We start from the raw sequence: 19,199 nt of genomic DNA on the forward strand, positions 1-19,199 counted from the left end.
AATAGTTAAAACACACAGCAGCAAATATTACAGTTACGATTCAGATTTCAAAACAGTATTTTAGACTCCTTTTTTTTCTTTTTTAATAGTAGTTTTCCACTACTATATGCCACAGTGCTGCTTCTCAAGCCTACCTCTGAATTATGTGTTAAATGGAGCCATACCATTTTTGCCACTAAGATTTCTATGTGATTGTGTTCTTCTGACCTGTGGTCCAACATTCTCTATTATTTAGCCTTGAATGGTGTATTTAGTTTCTGGAAGTTTTGGGTTTGTATTTTTTAAAGAGTTATGGGACACAACAGTACTTAGGCAAAGTGTGCTAGATTTAAACTGCAATCTACCTAAAGCAAACACAAAAAAAAAAAAGAAAAAAGAAAAAAAAGAAAAAAGAAAAATCTGCAAGCTGAATTCAGAGACATGAACAGTATATATAAATGGTTTGAAGATGAATGAAATCTCATGAAATCCACATTGAATTCACCTGTCTTAGTAATTTTTTCCTCCCATGCCCTATCTGTGCAATTCCATGGTGTCATGACTGCATACATTTAGCAATTTAACTTGAAAAGAAGCAATGGGAATGGTTGAGCATGAAAGTCAATAGTTGTAGCTAAATATCAAACAGCAAGAACAGTGGACTTTGTAACAAAGAGCAAGTGGGCTTTTAAGCTGGGACCAGACTGAAATGGTGGCAAAAGGACACATCATATTCATTTAACCATGCTTGCAGGAACAAAGGGAACAAGGTTAGCTCAAACCAAAAATGGCACTGGTCTAAAACAAGCTGTCAGTGCTTTTGAAGCCAGAAGAATACAGAGTGAGTAGCCTAGGCATGCATATTTTTTTTTTTTTTTTTTTGTGGCAGGCAGGTTATATGTTAGAAGAAAAAAGAGCAAAAAAATATGTATATAAAAGAAAGGTTTGAAATGCACATCATCACATCCAGCTAGACATCAGTAACTTCCTACTTACTTCCATATTGCTGTCTAGCGATCCTGCACTGCTGCGTCGCCCACGCTTGCCTGCCCAGGACATGCAACACCATAGATTAGAGACTGAGACAAGACCCAGGTGAAAAACAGCTGCTTTCCCTGAATCACTAGAGGAGTCTCTAAATGCAACTAGAGGGGCTGCAGGGGGGTTAACATTGCACTGGACTGGTACAGCAGCTACTAAGGCAGAAATTTAGATTTTTAAGGCCATTAGTTATATTAAGTTTCTGTACCTGATGAATTTTTAAGAGGTATTGTTGTTGTGAATCAACTATCATTAGTGGTGTGTGTTTTTTTAAATTTGTACAGCTCTTAAAATACATGTATTTTAGCAACTATATTTAGTAGTATGGTTACGATGTTGGCCAGCAAGTATTTTAAATAGTTTGATTTTCTGGAATCTAATTATCTATGAAGTTTCTTTCTTCAAAGACTGGTAGCATTGATACATACTTGTGGGGTAGTATTAATTTAAATATTTAATATTGGCATAGTCTGAATTTCACTGTGGGGGACTGGTAAGGGGCATCAGTTTCGTCACTTCATTTTCAGTTTTGAACCTGAGTGGATTTCATATAATCTTCTTTCATGAGGTTTAAAAAAAAACAAAACTAAACTTAATTTTTGACCAATAAATCTGGAATCTGTCTTGATATTATGGCTAGATTTTGTTTGTTTAGCTGTGCAGTGCTTTATCTTTAAGCATGATGGATATGTTCTCCAGTGTTCTCAAATTCCCAAAGATATTTGCCTAAACCGCCAGACTTTGCCTAAAGAGCCAGAACACCTCAGTGGCTATATATAGGAGACAGGATCCCAGATTTTCTCTCTAATTTCACAGAAGAGAAAATAGCATATGGCTGCAGTGGAAATAGGTATTTTTTAAAAGATCGCTTGTTAAGCATTGCTTTGCGATGTTTCAAAATACTTTACAGGCCGGGTGTGTGAACAGAGCTAACCTTTAAAGAGCAGTCAGGTTCACAAAGCTTCTCTAAAATTGCATGCTTTTAGAAACCTAAGTTTTCTCAGTGCTTTCTCCTTGCTTTCCTGCAAGGCCAACTATCAGTCTCCACCCTGCACTGGTACATTGCTGCCTTCAGAATCCTCTACTCTGACAGGCGGTTTTGGGGAGGAATGTCAAGATTTCAGCATCACTGAACCTATAAGCCACACACCCTCATCTTTAGAAGCCCCAAAGCCACATCAGAGCTACACTGACAAACTTTGGGACCGCTTTGTAAACGGGGCACAACAGTGATTACTGGGAGGTTGACCCTTACATCTTGACATACCCTGTCACAGACCCATTTAGACCACCCATAAGTCTTATAAGATCAGTGTGACCTGAAAATACCACCTATTAGATCCAGAAGCATAATGTTGACCTGGCTGGTCATGGGATGCTGCCCTGTAACACAAGTTCTCTTCAGAGAAGCTACAATTCTCTTTAGACTGCTGTAACATTTCCCACTCTCTTCTCATCACTGAGAGTTGCTCCCTGGTACAACCCCCTCTACACTAACATTAAATTGAGGGGAAGGCATGTATGGTCAAGGTGTTTTGTTTGACTTACTAAAGTTGTTAGAATTTTGAACGACTCCCCTGGATAGGCTCTTTGTCAAAAGCCTGGTGCTTCATCTCTTGCTGCAGTTTTAGCCTCATCAAAACTGTAATTGTACTGTCTTACGAACCCCCCCAAGGAAAACTGGTTGTGATAATCTCTTATATTTACTTTTAGTCAGGGTTTGATTTTTTTCTGCTCTGCTATGGGATTAGTACTGATTAACACCCAAATCACTCTTGCTTGCTGATACAAAAACACAGAGACATCATCTCGTAACTTAGCAGTCAATATTGCAAATAAGATTGACAGCTGCCACAAGCCATTAAATGTGGCCAAAAATGAAGGAAAACAGGAAAATCTAATGCCTTTTGCATATGGCGGGTGTCTAATAAAATAACCATGAACACAGTATATACACAGTATATACAGACAGAAAGAGACAGATGGATTTTTGCTTAGAATAACTTCAGGGCAAAGTAGTACTAGCAAAGCCGAGAACAAACAGAAAAATCCTACTGAAAATGCCTATAATTTCCCTCAGATAGGCACTATCACTATACAGAGCACTTTGCTTATTTTCTTAAAAACAAATTGTATCCAATTCTGTATTGGCCTACAGTGTGATATGAAACTATAAAGTAAATCCTCTTGAGAGTTCCCCCTGCCAATGTGTGTTTATACAAGATTGTTCTCTGGTCTTCAAGGTGGCATCCCATCTCAAAAACGTTTCCCTAGCACTGCAGTGTTCAAATACATTTCAAGAAAATGGTGACTCTCAATTAGAATTGTACATAAGCATAACTCTGTACTCTCATAATAATTAACAGCTGTGCTATAAAGCAAGGTGGTATTCATCAAATCTGAAGACTAGTTTTGTTTAATATACCAGTGATCTACCTGAAATTTTTAAGGATGTTTCTTAGAGTGGTTTACAATTTATTTTTATAGAATTAAATTTCAGTTAATTTAAACTTTTCTGATTCATTCCAACAACTCATTGCTGTTAGATATGAATATTCTTTGTAAGAAATACCTTTAACTTATGTATGTATAACACATCCCATAAATGTACACGCATCATATGGGACTAAGAATATTTCAAATTTATAGTAGAAATACTGATTAAAGTATTTTTACGAACTTAAACATTCTGCAAGAAAACTCAGAGTTTCATTAATAAAAATCCATTCTAACTTGCAGAAATTGATCTCTCAGATGTGCAGATCATTACAGCAAATGTCAATGTTTCTCACTGTACCCTGTAACTCTGTTCTATGCCAGTGAGATACACTGATATTTAAACAATGTATTATGATCTGGCTTTGTATGTCTTGGGGAAAAAAGTTTGGCAAAAAGTTCTAAATTAAGGTTTTGGTAAAGCAAACTGATGCAGCAGCTCTAATAACAATGAGTTGTTATACTAGCCTCCAAAGGCTGTGAAATTGATATTCCCAGCAGCAGCAGATTCTGTAACCATCTGGCTACCGAGCTTACAGGTACTACCCCAGCTGACTTGATCAAAATTGTCTAAAAAATATGCTCTGATCATTAATTTAGAGACACCATTTTCCAGGGTGAAAAGACTCTTCGTAACCTTCAAATTTTCATCTTCTCTGGGTGAAACAGGTTCAGTCTTAAGATCACACACTGACTGTGAAAATAGCGTCCTGGGTTCTTAAAACAGACTATTCTCAAAATACTGATTAAACCGCAGGAGATGAATACAGCATAACCACACCTTGCCTTGTGAACTCATTCACTCGAAAACCAAACAATGTCTCTTCCATAAGACAGAAACATTGATACAAAGGTGTTTATATACAGTGCAGGGTGTAGCTGTAAAATGGCTTGGTATTAATGTGTGCGTATCACAAAAGACTTGATTCATATGGATCTGTTTTATTTTTAAAACCCAGTAAATTCTGTCATGCCCATTACTGACTGTTGCTATTCCACTGAAGAATAGGAAATATAACAATAGTGACAAGGGAACAGACAGGAAAAATCTCTCCCTACTTGGAAAGCTCTTCTAATAAAATGACTGCTAGTATCCTCTGTCCTATATAGTGCAGGAAAATCCATGAAGAAGGAGGGAAAAAATAACTGAGTAACCCTGCCTGATGACAGACTATATGCAATATACAAATAGAATTGTTTTAATTCTGGAACTACTTTGTGTTTTTGTTTTGGGTTTCTTTTTGTTGTTGTTGGTGGTGGTATTTTTAAGAGTCCCTACTGGCCTGTAGTTGTTTTGAGATAGCTCAGGAGATTGCGAGCACAACTTATATTAATAGTAACCATTATACCATTCTGCACTTCTGTGCAGATTCCAATATTACAAGGGTATGCCAGTTGTGTGTTATCAGGGCAAACCATAAAATTACAATTGTTAAACCAGCACAGTGTGTAAATATTATTTCCACCTTACAGTTAGGGATGGGGGAAATAAAGCTTGATTTCCACGGGTGCTCTCCACCGTAAAGTCAATGTGAAAACACTGGGTCCCTACAGCAACTCAAAGTCACTGGAATTCAGACTGACTAGCCTAAAATCAGTCAAGAAACCTGTGAGAAAGAGAGAATTAGAAACACAACCCGTCTAATCCTCAATGCTCTGCTTTACGGGCCAAATCATCCTTCCTACATACTAATGGCCATGATGGGACTTCACACCTTGCTGTAAACCTGCTGATCCTGTAATTGCATCTGAAGTGGTGTAATGTCCAAAATTCTATTGGAACCCATAAAACTCAGCTTTACCTGCATTAAAATTTGTGTGTCTCCTAATATTTTTATGTAAATTAAGAATTTCAAAAGTCTGGGACAAATAAAATCAGTTCTTCCTTGACTATGTAACTCAAGAAAGTGTAATAAATTATGTATGTTTCTTTTTAGAAAAATAAAGCACTAAATACTTTTGACATATTCACATCTTGGAACAGCTGGTTGCCACATTCTGCTTTTTATTCCATGGTAAGAACTGGCAATCCGCAATGAACAATACTACCTTTAAAATCAAGAGACCCTCATGCACACCCTTTTTGCAATAAGGATTTAAGCTACTGCGGCAAATGCATGCAAGAACCACCATCAGGAAATGATTCCTGACATTGTTTCTGACAGAGATCTTGACTTTCCTTACGGTTTACAGCTTAGGAGTCAGAATCATTCAAGGTATCAACATTCATTAACTCTAGCAGCTTATGAATCATCACACGTTTTCAAGACAGAAATTTAAAGTCACTTTCCACAGCCACCACTTACTACTGTGGTATCTGGTAGAGAGTAATGGACTGTTTTCTTAAATAGTTTTGTCATATATACATGCAGCCAAAAGGCTGTTCAATCAGATCTCCCCTTCACTGAATAAATATTTAAATTTTTTCAATTTGTTTTTGCAATGTTTATTGGACAATTATTTGCCTTGCTGCATAAATATACAACCAGGCAATTTTCTCATGTTTATTAGATTTATTTCTGTTAAAATGTAGAAGGGAACTCTACAAATTCACTTCATCATGCCTTTTCCTACAGAAAGACGCACATTCACACGTAGCCCTACTACTCTTGTTCCTTCTCCTTGTTGATCCTGTGTTTTATCCACAAAAAGAACTGAAGCAAACTAGCTCAGTACTCTTTTACAGAAGCAATTTAATATGGTGTAATCACTGGGATGCAGTATCTTGCTAACAAAGGATTTCTTTGTTTGTCTATGGATCATCTCTCCCATATAAAAAAAAAAAAAAGTCAGCCTCACATGCAAGCTATTCACTGAGAAAAGGCAGAAAACACATGTAAAATCTCATTAAAATTACTACACCAAATAACAATATAACAGATAAGTAATTTCGCAAGCCAGTTGCACTGCACAAGACCAAACAGAAGCTCTCCATAATTCTCAACTATTTAAAGTTAAAATTAAGTTTAGTTGGGTTTAACAAACTCATTGATAAACCCTCCAGTCTGTGATTTCCATTTTTTATTATGGAAAAAAAGTTCTTTTCATTAATAAGCATGCCCATTGTAGGCATGCCTTGTTGAAACGTGAAATGTTTTTGTGATTACAAATACTTGTTTATTGCATAAAACTCGTAACGTGAATGTAAGTACATGGAAATGTTTGAAAGACAGGGATGAAAAATACCCATGTGATAAAAAAAATAATCAGAAATCACATTTATGGGTCAGATACCCACTGAACTCACATATTCAACAATATGGTAGTTCTCATTCTAATGAAGTAAAAACAAAACAACAAAAAAGGATGACAGAAGTATCCTCAAATCTGAGGTATAACGGTGGTGAAGACTAGTGGCTTGATCTAAAATCCATTGAAGCCAATCAAGCACCAATATTCAACTTCAGCCTGATTTTGGATCAGGGTTCTACGTCTTTTTAATGAAAGCAAATGGACATATGAGTATGAAAGCCTAAACAGAGAATAGAAAAATTGAAGGAGCTCACTCTCTACATACTTGTATGCCCATACATATACCCACAAAAAACAGGCTATAATTTCAGTTTACAACAATTTTTATTGCAGCATAGCTAAAATCTCTTCTTTATTTTTTTAAAAAAAAAGATAAGTAGTGTTTACTCTAAAGATACATAGTATTGAAATTATGACTATACTGTAAATCATCACTGTAATTAAAAGAACACATCGGAGAATGTAACACAGACTATATAAATAAAAATAAAGTCGTTACTATCCCCAGAAGTACTTTCTGAATGGGGGGCATGGTGTTCAGATTTGACTTCTTGTAAATGACAGGAATCACATTTAACACTGAAAGACATGGTTACTACCCACGGTAGCCTGTATTACTGAGGTATGCCAGTTATGTATTACCGAGGCAAACCATAAAACAAAAACATACCAAGCTTCCCCTGGCTTTTCTTTGGGTAAAAAAAAAATTTCACACCACCACTGCTTTCCAGTCTTTAGCTGTATTGATCAGTTAATAAATCTTAAGACACATCAGTGGTTTTGTGGGGCATCAGTATTCTTGTCCACTAGGGCTTCTTTTATTATATTGGCAGCAGTATTTCACAACAACCTCTTCTGCAGGAATTGGGACTATATCTTGAGTTACAAAATAAGAGAAGACCATCAGGGACACACTGTATCTGAATCGCATAGCTCTAGACAGAATGTAGTAGGGCTTCACTCAATTTCATTCATCAAGGTGGTAACACAGGTACATCTGAGCACAATATACACAGAAAGCGGTCATTACACACAGACCAGCTTCTTTTCTTTCTAAGCGTATTGTGTGAAGGGGAAGAAGCAAAGGGGAACAAAAAAAGAAAGGAAAACTAAGTGGGTTACTCCTAGCACAAGGAAGCCTTTTTTTTTTTTTTTTTTTTTTTTTTTTTACAAAACACTTACAATTTTTCCTCTGTCTTCACTCTCCTTGAAAAGTATATATAGCAATCTACAACGGTTTAAATGCTTTCAAATATTGGTCGCTTAATAGAACAAGGGTAAAAAACAAACAGAAATTAAACACGAACTATGAAAGAAGAGCTATTTAAAATGTTTGAAGTTTCAGTATTACTAGTTCTGGAAGCCCACTGTGAGTTGGGCTTTATACACATCCTTCACGCATCTTTGCATGCACTAGTCGGAGCAAGGAAACACGGGCGGCGCTTACCTGCTTCAGAGAGGTCTCTCAGGGAGCTGCTCAGGGCGCTTCTTTTCAGCCCCTCCCCAGTGGCATAGCTGTCATCCAGGCAAGCTCTGTTCAGCGTCCCATTGCCAGAATCTTTTTTCAGGCTGGAGCACTGAGACATGCTTGGACGCACCACACCCTTCTGTTTTTCTAGCTCAGCTGAGAGAAAGAGAATAATTTTGCAAGTCATTTTTACTGACTATAATGAAGGACACTGTAACATCACAATTTCTGGATGTGATCACCTATTACTGTGACTAATAGATAAGAGTTCGTTTTGGCACTGTTACATGCCAGAGAGGAACTTCACTCCTGTACTAACAGCTTTATATTACACCACACTGGATGAAAGGCTATTCCTCTTTTGAAAAAAACAAGATAAACTTCCACATTTAGACAACTCATGTAATTTCCAGCAAAATATATCAATTTGTGTTACAGCTATTTAATTGAGAGAATACAGGAATATCAACATGGAAATGATGAAAAATTCAGTTAAAAACTTATTTGAAAGGCCATCCCTGAGAATTTCAGAGTGATGTAAATTATCCCTAAAATTCTTACTGTAATTTATACTACAAATTACAAATCCATCTCTCCTCTGTCCATTGCTATTTGCAGTTTGCCCAGGCTAAATAGCCACTGCAGCTATGCTGCAGTAAATTAATAGTCAGTGAACTCTGATGGGGGCTTAAGATATCATTAGTTTTTAATTCTTTCTAGAATTCAAAGCCATGGAAAAAAACACCCACATTACTTTTTAACTTTTAAAGAGTTCTAATTCTATACATATATTCAATATTTTCTTATTTTGATTAGCTTGAAAATGCTCTATTATATGTACCTTTGTACTTACACTCTATTCTGTGCTTTTCCATTTCTTGAACCTCTGCAATTGACTCCCTCAAATCATCTGTAAACTTCTTCCTGTCCTGAGGATTTGGTGCATTAAAATTTATTAGAACTTTGATATCTGCTCCTGGAACAGCTGATGTGAGCCGAATACCATTGGGATAATCTAGAAGAAAGAGTCAAGAAAAACTAAGCTCTGATTATTCCGATTACTTTTCTTTTTATAAAACAAAAGAAAACAAAAAAAACCCTGAAGGCTTTTTACTAATATTACCATATAAGGGACTAAGAGAAATAGAAGTCTAAAGGCACAGAATTAGAATGAAATCCCTAAAATACATTTGAACTGCTTAACTGTCGAGATACCAAATAAATAGTGAAAGATAGTATTTATGCAGCTGTTACCCTTAAGGTATCATGTACAATGTAACAGAAAAATCACAGGGAATAAAAAACAAAAATTAAGGCGATAACTTTTGTTTCATGGAATGGATGCCATTACCTACCTTACTCAATTGTGACCATGCTGAATAAAGACTACTGTAATGCCTCTCAAATACTAGCAAATGTCTTGCACTTTCAACTTTATGTTTGCAGGAAGACAAACACACTAGCATATGTACAGCTTTTAGTATTTCCTATTCAGTTGTGGGGACATCCTACTTTCCCTTCTTTAAAAAAGAGATGTTAAAATTATCTGTGAAATTACATACTGAAGAAATAAAAGGAGTGGGCTTGCTCCCCCACCCCTTTTGGCCCACACTATGGACTTCTTCACAATAAAAGGCAGATTTTTCAGCAAACTGTCTTTGCCTCTTTTCTAGCTGCACATCTGAAAATGCTAATTATAACAGCTAGTGAAAAACATCTCCTGGTTGAGACAGAAGGGTCATTTACAGAAAGAAAGCTTATAATGAAGGTATGTTCTGCCGCAGAACACAGAACCAGCCTTTGCTCAAAGCAGAGACCTGTAGAAACAGGGTGTCAGAAAACAGGAAAACTCAAAACGTGCATTCTAATTCACAATGTTTTCTTTCACTCAACTGCCTGACCTTATTGGTTTGCTAAAGGTCTCAAATATTTACTTAAGTATTCAATCTGAACTTCAAGTGCTCCCACGTACTAAAAAACTCATTCCCTGCAGAACCAGCAGATGATGCAAGATAGTCTCTTCCCTCAAAGCCATTTGGTTTCAAAAAGACTTAAAATACTGAGAAACAAACGCAAATGCTACGCTTCTTTAAAAGGGTATCTTAACTTCCAAATCAAGAGCCGCAACTAAAAGTGAAGCAAGTCCATGTACCGTTCCTGGGGGGTGGGGTGGGGAGCGATCTCATTTATATCCTGGCATTTGCTCAGGTGGGCTACCACAAGCCTCAAAGGGCACAGAGAGGGAAGGAGGGGGCAAGCGCCCGGGGCTTCTGCTGGGGTCTGATATCAACATCTGGCACAGCAGTAATGTATAGCTGACCTGCTTCTGCTGACCACACGACAATGGCATCTACCTTCAATCAAATCAGACAGCCGCCTCCAGCCGCTGTCCTTCAGAATACGGCCACATGGCCGACGGCGCAGAGGCAGCTGGCGCGAGGCCAGCAAACTGGTGGAGAGCAGGGTACACCGCCACAGGTGCTCTGAGCACTGAGACTGGGGAAGTGGCAAACAGCTCTAGAAAGTGCACCGCTTGGGAAGGGGGGGGGAAATAGTTATGGAACTGAACAAGGAAACTTGGTAACCCTAAAGTCACATGGGCTACCTTCACATACGAGCAAAGAATGGAGTTCCAAATAATAAACAAGCAGAAGTGTTTTATTATCAGAGATACTCCTCTACATTGTACTGATTAAGTATCAGGAAACACATAAGTATTTATTGGTTTCATATACACTCTCTCTGAAGTTATTTGCTTGCCCTTTCTATTTTCTCAGTGATTTTGACTGAAAATCTAAAATATACTTCCCTTATGGCCTATTTATTTACTAGAGATATACGACATTATTCTCCCTTTTGGAGCTTATCCACCCCTTGATGTCATTGACTTCTGCCATTAGAAGTCAATTCTTCTATCATCCAGGGCAACCATGGTTGATGCTCTTTGGCTGCTGGTGAGTAGCCAAAACCATTTTTGTTGCTTCTGCTTTAGTGAGACCAAATTTTACTCACTTGAAATCAGCTGATTCTGACAGCTGCGACAGACAGATTTACTGAATGGCACGATAGCTCAGCCAAAACAATCCAAAGCTGGCTGGGGACAGGGGAAACCAAAAATATGCATTTTACAAACCAGAGGGGAAGAATAACCTTTCTTTCCCAGCTGGAAGACGCTGCATCTGGAGCTCATCTGCGTCTACTAAAGTGTCTCAGTTAAAATGCCTCCAGTTCACTGGAAGGAATCCAACTCTTCACTCCTAGTTTCACTATAGGTATCTTTAAGTTTACTTGAATAAAGTGCTTCTACTCAGCATGCTTACAAGATTTTTAATTTATTTACTTGACATCAAGGAATTATATATTCTATTTTTAGTAGAATCCAAGATATAAACATTTGGCCTTCCTCTCTAAAAATGAATTTTACATCATACAATGTGTGCACAAGAGAGAGAATAAATATGTTTGCATATAAATAATCTACAGGCTACATCACTGCTGTAAGCTCTACAAAATCTTCCCCTTTGAAATCTCCAGATGCTTTTGACTCAATAACAGCAACTTCTTTTGAGTGACATGAGCACTGGAGCAGGTTCTCAAGAACAAGAAAAAACAAGAGCCTTCCACAATAGAAAAGCACAGAAACTACTGACTGTCACACTGCACTGTATCCAGTTTATCACTAAGGGCAAGGTTTGGTTTACAAACCATGAGGTCAGCTCAAATAGACTGTATCCCTGTGTACCCTACAACCAACTGTGCTCTGCTACGTTATTATGATGTGTCTGGGCTTAAAATCAGGCCATTAGCAAACTATTTGCTTTTTGTTGTGTTTTTGTCTGCTGAGACTAAGGTTGACAAGCATTACAGATAAAAAGTATATCGGATTGATGCAGATTATGACTGACAAAAAAAAAAGGTTTCAGAAAATACAAACTTTAATCTAGACTCTACTTTGTATTTATATTTGAAGAGTATACATTACCTAGGCACTAAGTTAATATATATATCAGAAAAATAAACTAAATAATGCTAACGCTTTGATTTACACATATCGTAATAGTCATTATTTATTATCATTTATACATTTCCAGCTAACCGTACCATTGACTCTGCAACAAATGTATTTGCTTCTTTACAAACATTTTATTCTTTACAAGTATTCACAAACAACACATTTGGCTAGATTTGGCTTCTGAATACAACCAAAAAAATCTTAATAGCAGCCTTGCTGTTTCTTATGCTGATACCATCTTGTGTTAAACTTTAGGGCTAAGTTAAATTCAGAGCAACTTTATTCCTATATTCAGAATCAAATCCTGTTCACCTCTTTCATTCACACATTTTAAAATTTTGTTTTATTTATAAATATGATGGTCATCTAAAAAGAGAGGAGAGACTTACACTGGTTCTCAAAAAGAAGAACTTGCATTCCATAGAGGGAAAATGACTGTCGAAAACTGTATGTAACTGAGTTCTTCTTCTTTTGAAAAATCTTGGTCACCTGAAAGTTATCAAATAAACAAAGTGAAATATCCCTTTCACCACACAGTGTTTGTGGAAAATTATTGTTCTTAAGAACTAGCATATGAGAAAACATTTTATGCCAAAGAAAGCTATAATCTGCCAGAAAACATGAACTTGCAATTTTTTCCTTTTTTTTTTTTTAAAAAAAAAATAAAAAAATGCAACTGAGGTGTTTAATCTACTACTACTGAAGCTAGCTTTGAAGCATTGGTATATCTTAGCAAGAAGGTTTAATATTTTATCCAGATACAAAGCTTTTGTGCTCTCTATTTCTCCAGAATCCTACTTAAAATTTCAGAAAGAAAAAAAAACACACCACAAGTGCACCCTTATTGTGCACTCTACATGCCAGCAAAAATGTAAATATTTTTAAATTATCATTTTTTAAAAAACGCAGCTGCTACCACACTTCACACTTTTTTCTTACAAGCTGACTACAGGCAGGATGCTCCACAGAAGTTTAATTCTTAGCCCTTATTCTCATGTGCTGTGACCTTCCAAACCTGCTTCAATTCTAAGCACCTCCAAATACTGCCTTACACAGTAAGATGCCCTGTTTCCCCTATGATCTTTACAGCACCTATCGCAATAAAAGCTCTGAGATTTCTACTTTTTGCTACAACGTAAGTAACATACTGCTCCATACCATTAATTTTGGGGGTTTCCTAAAGTGTGAATGCCACCACCCTTTATAGCCCAGAGGTTTATTTTCACTAGCTCTTTCTAATTTTAATTTCTGATGATGGTATTTTACTAGAACTGACAAATTTGGTCTATATTAGTCCCAAAACAGTGTGATAAAAACTACTGACATCTGAGTAAGTAATAACAAACAACAGAAAACTTGCAACCTGAAGACAACAATGTTTCATCACTTTACACACAAGCTCACATTTACAACTAAGAGGTTATTCTCATTATCAAAAAGATTATTTTTTATTAAATTTACTTCCTGGTTGTAAGGTCTGAAGGTAAGTAAAAATTAAAACACCATGAAGTTGTGCACCGGAAGTATGCCTTTTTTGTAACAAAACATGAAATACTTAGTTTAGTTCTTAGTCCTTTGGTAACAGCCAAATACATTCCAAATAGAGTGCAACAAATTTTCCTATTTTTAAGAGTAAATCAACCACATAATTCCAAGCTGTCACTGTTTTGGTATGTCTGTTTTTCAAAAGACTGGTTCAAGTTAAATGCACACTAAATAGTAAAGTCAACTGTAAAAATCTATTTCAACATATCCTATTCCTATTTCAATGAATAAACATATTTGGTTCATAGAACACCTGGGGAATACAAAGTAGCATGTAATTTTGTTTTTCCACAAGTAACTTGAATTTGTTATTCACAGAATAAAGAACATCTCCGTTTACCCATTAGGGAAATGGGTAACCTGGAGCGAATTTTTGTTCTTTCCAGTAAAAACTATTACATCAAAGTACTTTCTTACAATAGAGTGTAGTAATCAGTAAAAGGTTTCAGTTTTGAAAAACATTATATATAATGAATAAAATTAAGAAAATTTCAATCTTAATCATCCCAAGATTGTTGGAGTACAGAGTAAAAGATAATAGATACTTATTTTTAGGAATGCTCGTGCACTTAATTGCCACTGATTTCATGAAGATAGAAATACCTCCACAGAAGTCTAACCACCTGAAAATACATACCACAAGAAGATCATTAAATAAAAATATTTCTCGCTGGTGTAATCCAAGCTTCTGAGGCTTATTTGGATCTGGGACTTCAAACAGCCTACAGTAGCAAACAAGCCTCCGGTGGGGTAGAGAGAGAACCTATGATAATACAAAAGTTCACAGTTAATATAGCAATATTTAGCCAAGAATGAACATCTTTCATACCCAGAGTCTTTTTTTGAGTACTTCAAATATTTTTTACCTCTAAGCCTATTGGACTTTTTCATCAAAGAACAAACAACAGAAAAATAAATATGTATATGCCACAAATCTGCATAACATTGGAACGTCATCATAGTTCTGATATAAATTCTCTAACAGCTTGCATTCCTGTGTATGGATGCCAATGAAAAGTTTTACTGGGGATAGAATTTGTGAAACAATAAAACCTTGAAAGAACTTAAGATTAAGCAAGTGGGAGCTCAAAGCAAAGGATGTTTGCTTTCCTGAGCATTTTTACATATCTTTATTAAGAAGAAAGGATGCAAAGCAACTTCAGCTTTTGTGAGGTGAAAAGACTGATGTTGTAGATTACTTTTTGTCAGCCACTGAGTTAATACAATTTGTTCATTCCCCCATAGCAGGGAAATGGTGACATCAGGGAAAAGTAAATGCATTTTCAGTCTGGCGTATTTTCTCATGCTGGCAAGAATCATTTTCCATTTTCTTATTTGAAATATCTGCTTTCAAATCTGAATGATGATACCTTGTCAACAATATTAAAATAAACCCTTTAAACTTTAAAAAATTTGAAGTAGAGCATATTCTTTGGTAACTAGATATGTATTCATTTATATCTTTTATTTCTTTATAATTCCTGATTCTGCGTGGAAATTACAAGATTTACTAGGCAAAGAAAAACAGTCGAAGTATGTTAATGCTTCTCCTTCCTCTATATGAGCAGGGAGGGGCTGGGGCGAAGAGGGGAAAAAAAGAGTTTAGGATTCAGTATTTGCCTTTGTTGCTGGTTGGTTATCAAGTCATTTGGTGAGATTCCAGTCTTTCCCTGAAATCCAATGATAACTATACTAATAAAAAGTAAAATGCTAATGGGGTTTAATTTATCTATGGCATTAACTTAATTACCCTCTCTGAACTTGCAAAGAGAAGGTATTTGAGAAAAGATCTGACATGTTCTAAAGGAGCCAGTGAGGTGAAGAATGCTGGAGAAATCAATGTTTTCTATTTTTAGGCTATTCTGTCAACTGAACAGCTTATACGGGTTCTCAGTGAAAAGTGGCAGGAGTAAATGTTGCGTGTTGTCATTCTCTCCTACCTCCAGACGTAGTTTCCCCAGCCCATGGCGGGGATTTGCTACTGCAATGTAACAAAACCCAAGGGTAGTCACTGAGCCTATACACAGTGACACTGAAATTTAACTATAGACAATACTTTCACTGATAGCAATAGATGGATCCAGTAACATTCCCTTCCACCATATTTTATGAAGGTCACATCTTTCAGTTTGCTTTTACAATCCAGTGGTACTGCTAGACATGCATCCATGAAACAATGGCAGGTATTTAACTTAGGAATATGAAGATAGCTTTGCATGATTTTAATTGTTTACACAAAAAAAGCAAGAAACAGGAGACTGAAAAAATGAATGAAAGTTTAAAATTCCTTCTCTGGATTGTCCTGAGTGAAGCTGCTAATGCACAGTGTCATTATAATTGAGAAAAAAAAAAAAATTAGGATCAAATTTGTATAAGGTAATCAGATTTCAGAGCGCTACATGCACTCCTCTGCTATGGGGTGGTTGGTTTGTTCAAAACTACTAGCAACAACATTACCATGAAATTAAAGTCAGCCAAACACTGCAACAGAAGAATAGGTTTAGTATTGTTATTAAATATGCCTATAACTTAAATCTGGAATCAATATTTTCTATGTTCATCCACCTTGCAGAAGAGAACTGTTAAATTAACTGGCAATATCTTTCTGGAGTGTCATTTGATACTGAAATGGACCAGAAAGAATAAACACACCACGGCCCAAATGGAAAGGTGAGATGCAACTGTAATTTTACTTGTTTATTCTTTACTGGCTGTCTAATTTCTACAGTGATAACAGCATTTGAAATGCATAAAAAGTGTACTAAAAAAAAAAAAAGGTCTAAAAAAAGTCTCGGCAATAAATTAAGCAGTCTCTGGGAAGTGTATTTTTAAGAAAATCTTTATACTTTGAGAGTTATTACTATAACAATAGGAAAATTTTGCTTGAAAGAAGCCCAATTTTTAAAAAAGTTAAAATGTAACAGAATTCATTATTGCTAGTTTAAGAAATCACTGCCAGTTAAAATGACTATACATTTTGAAGGAGTATGAGAAAAATACCTACACAACCAAGTCCATGATGCAGAGATCCAATCTACAGTAGAAAGACATATACAAGTTCGTTAAACTTCAGAGAAACACAGTACTGTATCATAGCAAGTAAATACGTCATGGTCTTACTATGACTAAATGCCTATAAAGTAAAAACAAATATTTCTATCAATAAGGACTGTTGACTTTTTCCTAAATTTTCTTTCACACAGTTAAAAAGTCTTGCAACAGAAGAATCCTTGAACCTAGGACTCCACGGAGGACATTGTTTTCTTAATCCCATTTAATTTACAAGGTCAGGATTAGTTTTAGGATTTGATTTGCCACATGCCTGAGTGAAAAACCATGAAAAAACCCATCTCCCACAGAAACCTATATATAAACCCAAATCCCCAAACAATTATGGAAAATAACTTTCATATGAAAGCATAAGTGACTGTCAAATACTGACTTCAGAATATTTATTTCCCTTCTCCTCAAAAATATATAAAAGCTGTTATTAAGGAAATTCTGCTTTCTCTCTCCTGCTTCTTCCAAGAGATCTCCTCTAGATTTCTTTACTTGGAAACAGAAGTAAATTAGATTTTATTTTTTTTTTTTTTGGGGTGGTCCCTCATTCCCTTCCCCCCCCACGCCATGTTGAGGCTTGTCTGAGAAAAGGGAGAATCTTGAGATCCATGCTCTTTATCTTAATAAAAAATCCCCCAACTTGTCAGTCCCTGCTGCAGCAAAGTTCCCCAGAGCTGATAAAAAATGTAGAACTTCAAAACCAAGCAAATCTAGTCTTTTTTTGGCTTAGTTCTGGGCTCCCTTTGCGATTACTAACATGAAGATTTTCAGAAGATGACACTAGGAGTATCCATTGTCCCTCTCCACACTAGGTATCATTGCTAGCATGTAAAATACTGGTCTTACTACCTGTGTGCACTCAGCTCCTAAAACAAAGGGGAAAATGCTGTGGTCTTTATTTTTTCTCTCCTTTTCCAACAGATGCTTTGAAGATTAATTTATTTAGCAAAGTATTTCAGTATTTTTCCCACAACAAAGCATGAGGTATTTTCAGATGCTCAAACACAACATCAGAAACCCTGGGACTGGATTTTCAGATAAATTCTGAGACAAAACAACACGATCTCCCCTTACAAAAAAACCAGTTCATAGAGCTAGTTGCAAAGCTGAGAAAGACACTGACATGAACAGAAGTTTTCTATTACTCTTCTAAATTATGGAGCCATAACTGATAATGTAAATGTTGGAATGTGATTCTCTACATCAATTTACCAAAACACTTCAATTACCTCAAAACAACACGAGAACTTCCTAAAATGCAGATATTTCAGTGTAATTTCAGAATTTTAAAGCTTCACATAGAGAAGATTTTAAGACTATTAACATCATCATGAATATTGGACTGCAACAACAAAATGTATCTGCACCATGAATACTCAAAAATTAAAACCAATCTCACAGCAAATTATTATTTTGACAGTTTCTGCCTTTTGCCATTTATCAATCAATTTATACTTCTAAGCAACACACTTCTGCATCGTTCTGTACTGTGCATTGTCCTATATCTCCTTAGGAACTGATAGGCAGTGCAAAGTAAACTTACCGGTTTCTTTCCTACTATGAGTTTTTCAACCTTCTGGACTTGGGATACATGGTCCTCATTCGTTTTCAGTTCCCGTTTGCGGATTCGCTCATAAATCCCAATCAGCATTTCTCGTGGGATATCCTCACCATCATCCACACCTGCAGAAGGCAACAGTTTCTATTATCAGTCTATATCAGTAGAATGATCTAACAAACACTATTATTTCTCAGCAATCCAGGCTTCTCGGCAAGGACAGGATAAAAACATGGGCAACCTTTGTTTCCTCTGCTAACAGTAACATCGATGCTGCCTAAGAATGCTGATGTACTTGTTTATGCTGTTTTGTTCTATAGCTGCCAGTACTTTGTCAACTAACGTCCTATGCTGTCCTTGTGCCTACCTTACCAAAGCACCAGAAGTTACGTTACTTATTACTGAAGCACTGATTTTTGTCCAAGTTTGCCTCCCCTAATATGCCAAGACATTGATGGATATTATACAGATTTGGTTTTTTGTTTTAAAACTCTAATCTAAAACAAAGCCATAAAAAGACTAATTTCCTATGTAATTTTTTTTTCTTTCTTTTTTTTTCTTCTTTCAAGCTTCCTCTGCTTGGTATGAAAGCTTAAATGAGTTAAAATGAGCTCAATAACCCTTTAGATACTAAAATCTCCATATGACCTTCTCCTAGGAATATACTACTGGGAGGAAGCAGATCAACCATTCCATTTTGCCTTTGTCCCAAAACTACTCAACACTGTTCATGAAATAATTTCCTACACGAGAACCTTATGAACATCCACTAAAATTAATTTAACCAA

General features: G+C 36.1%; 1 protein-coding gene across 16 annotated transcripts in view; it reads right to left on the minus strand.

Annotated features, from left to right (window-relative positions):
- The window catches only part of IQSEC1 (IQ motif and Sec7 domain ArfGEF 1), a 348,634-nt gene that overhangs the window by 5,109 nt on the left and 324,326 nt on the right, over window positions 1-19,199 (minus strand). For 8 of the 16 annotated variants that reach the window (XM_055710354.1, XM_055710353.1, XM_055710352.1 and 5 more), the window contains 7 exons: window positions 18,397-18,536; window positions 16,798-16,827; window positions 14,431-14,556; window positions 12,638-12,737; window positions 9,078-9,251; window positions 8,216-8,392; window positions 976-1,025 (listed from right to left, as the gene is read on the minus strand). In XM_055710354.1, coding sequence (XP_055566329.1) covers window positions 976-1,025; window positions 8,216-8,392; window positions 9,078-9,251; window positions 12,638-12,737; window positions 14,431-14,556; window positions 16,798-16,827; window positions 18,397-18,536 — 797 coding nt within the window. Of the gene's footprint in view, window positions 1-975; window positions 1,026-4,750; window positions 7,766-8,215; window positions 8,393-9,077; window positions 9,252-12,637; window positions 12,738-14,430; window positions 14,557-16,797; window positions 16,828-18,396; window positions 18,537-19,199 lie in introns of those variants that run through there. The other 8 variants (XM_055710351.1, XM_055710362.1, XM_055710358.1 and 5 more) reach the window with 4 other exon arrangements.

The sequence above is a fragment of the Falco cherrug genome, chromosome 4, assembly GCF_023634085.1.
Source record: "Falco cherrug isolate bFalChe1 chromosome 4, bFalChe1.pri, whole genome shotgun sequence".
NCBI classification, from domain to species: domain Eukaryota; kingdom Metazoa; phylum Chordata; class Aves; order Falconiformes; family Falconidae; genus Falco; species Falco cherrug.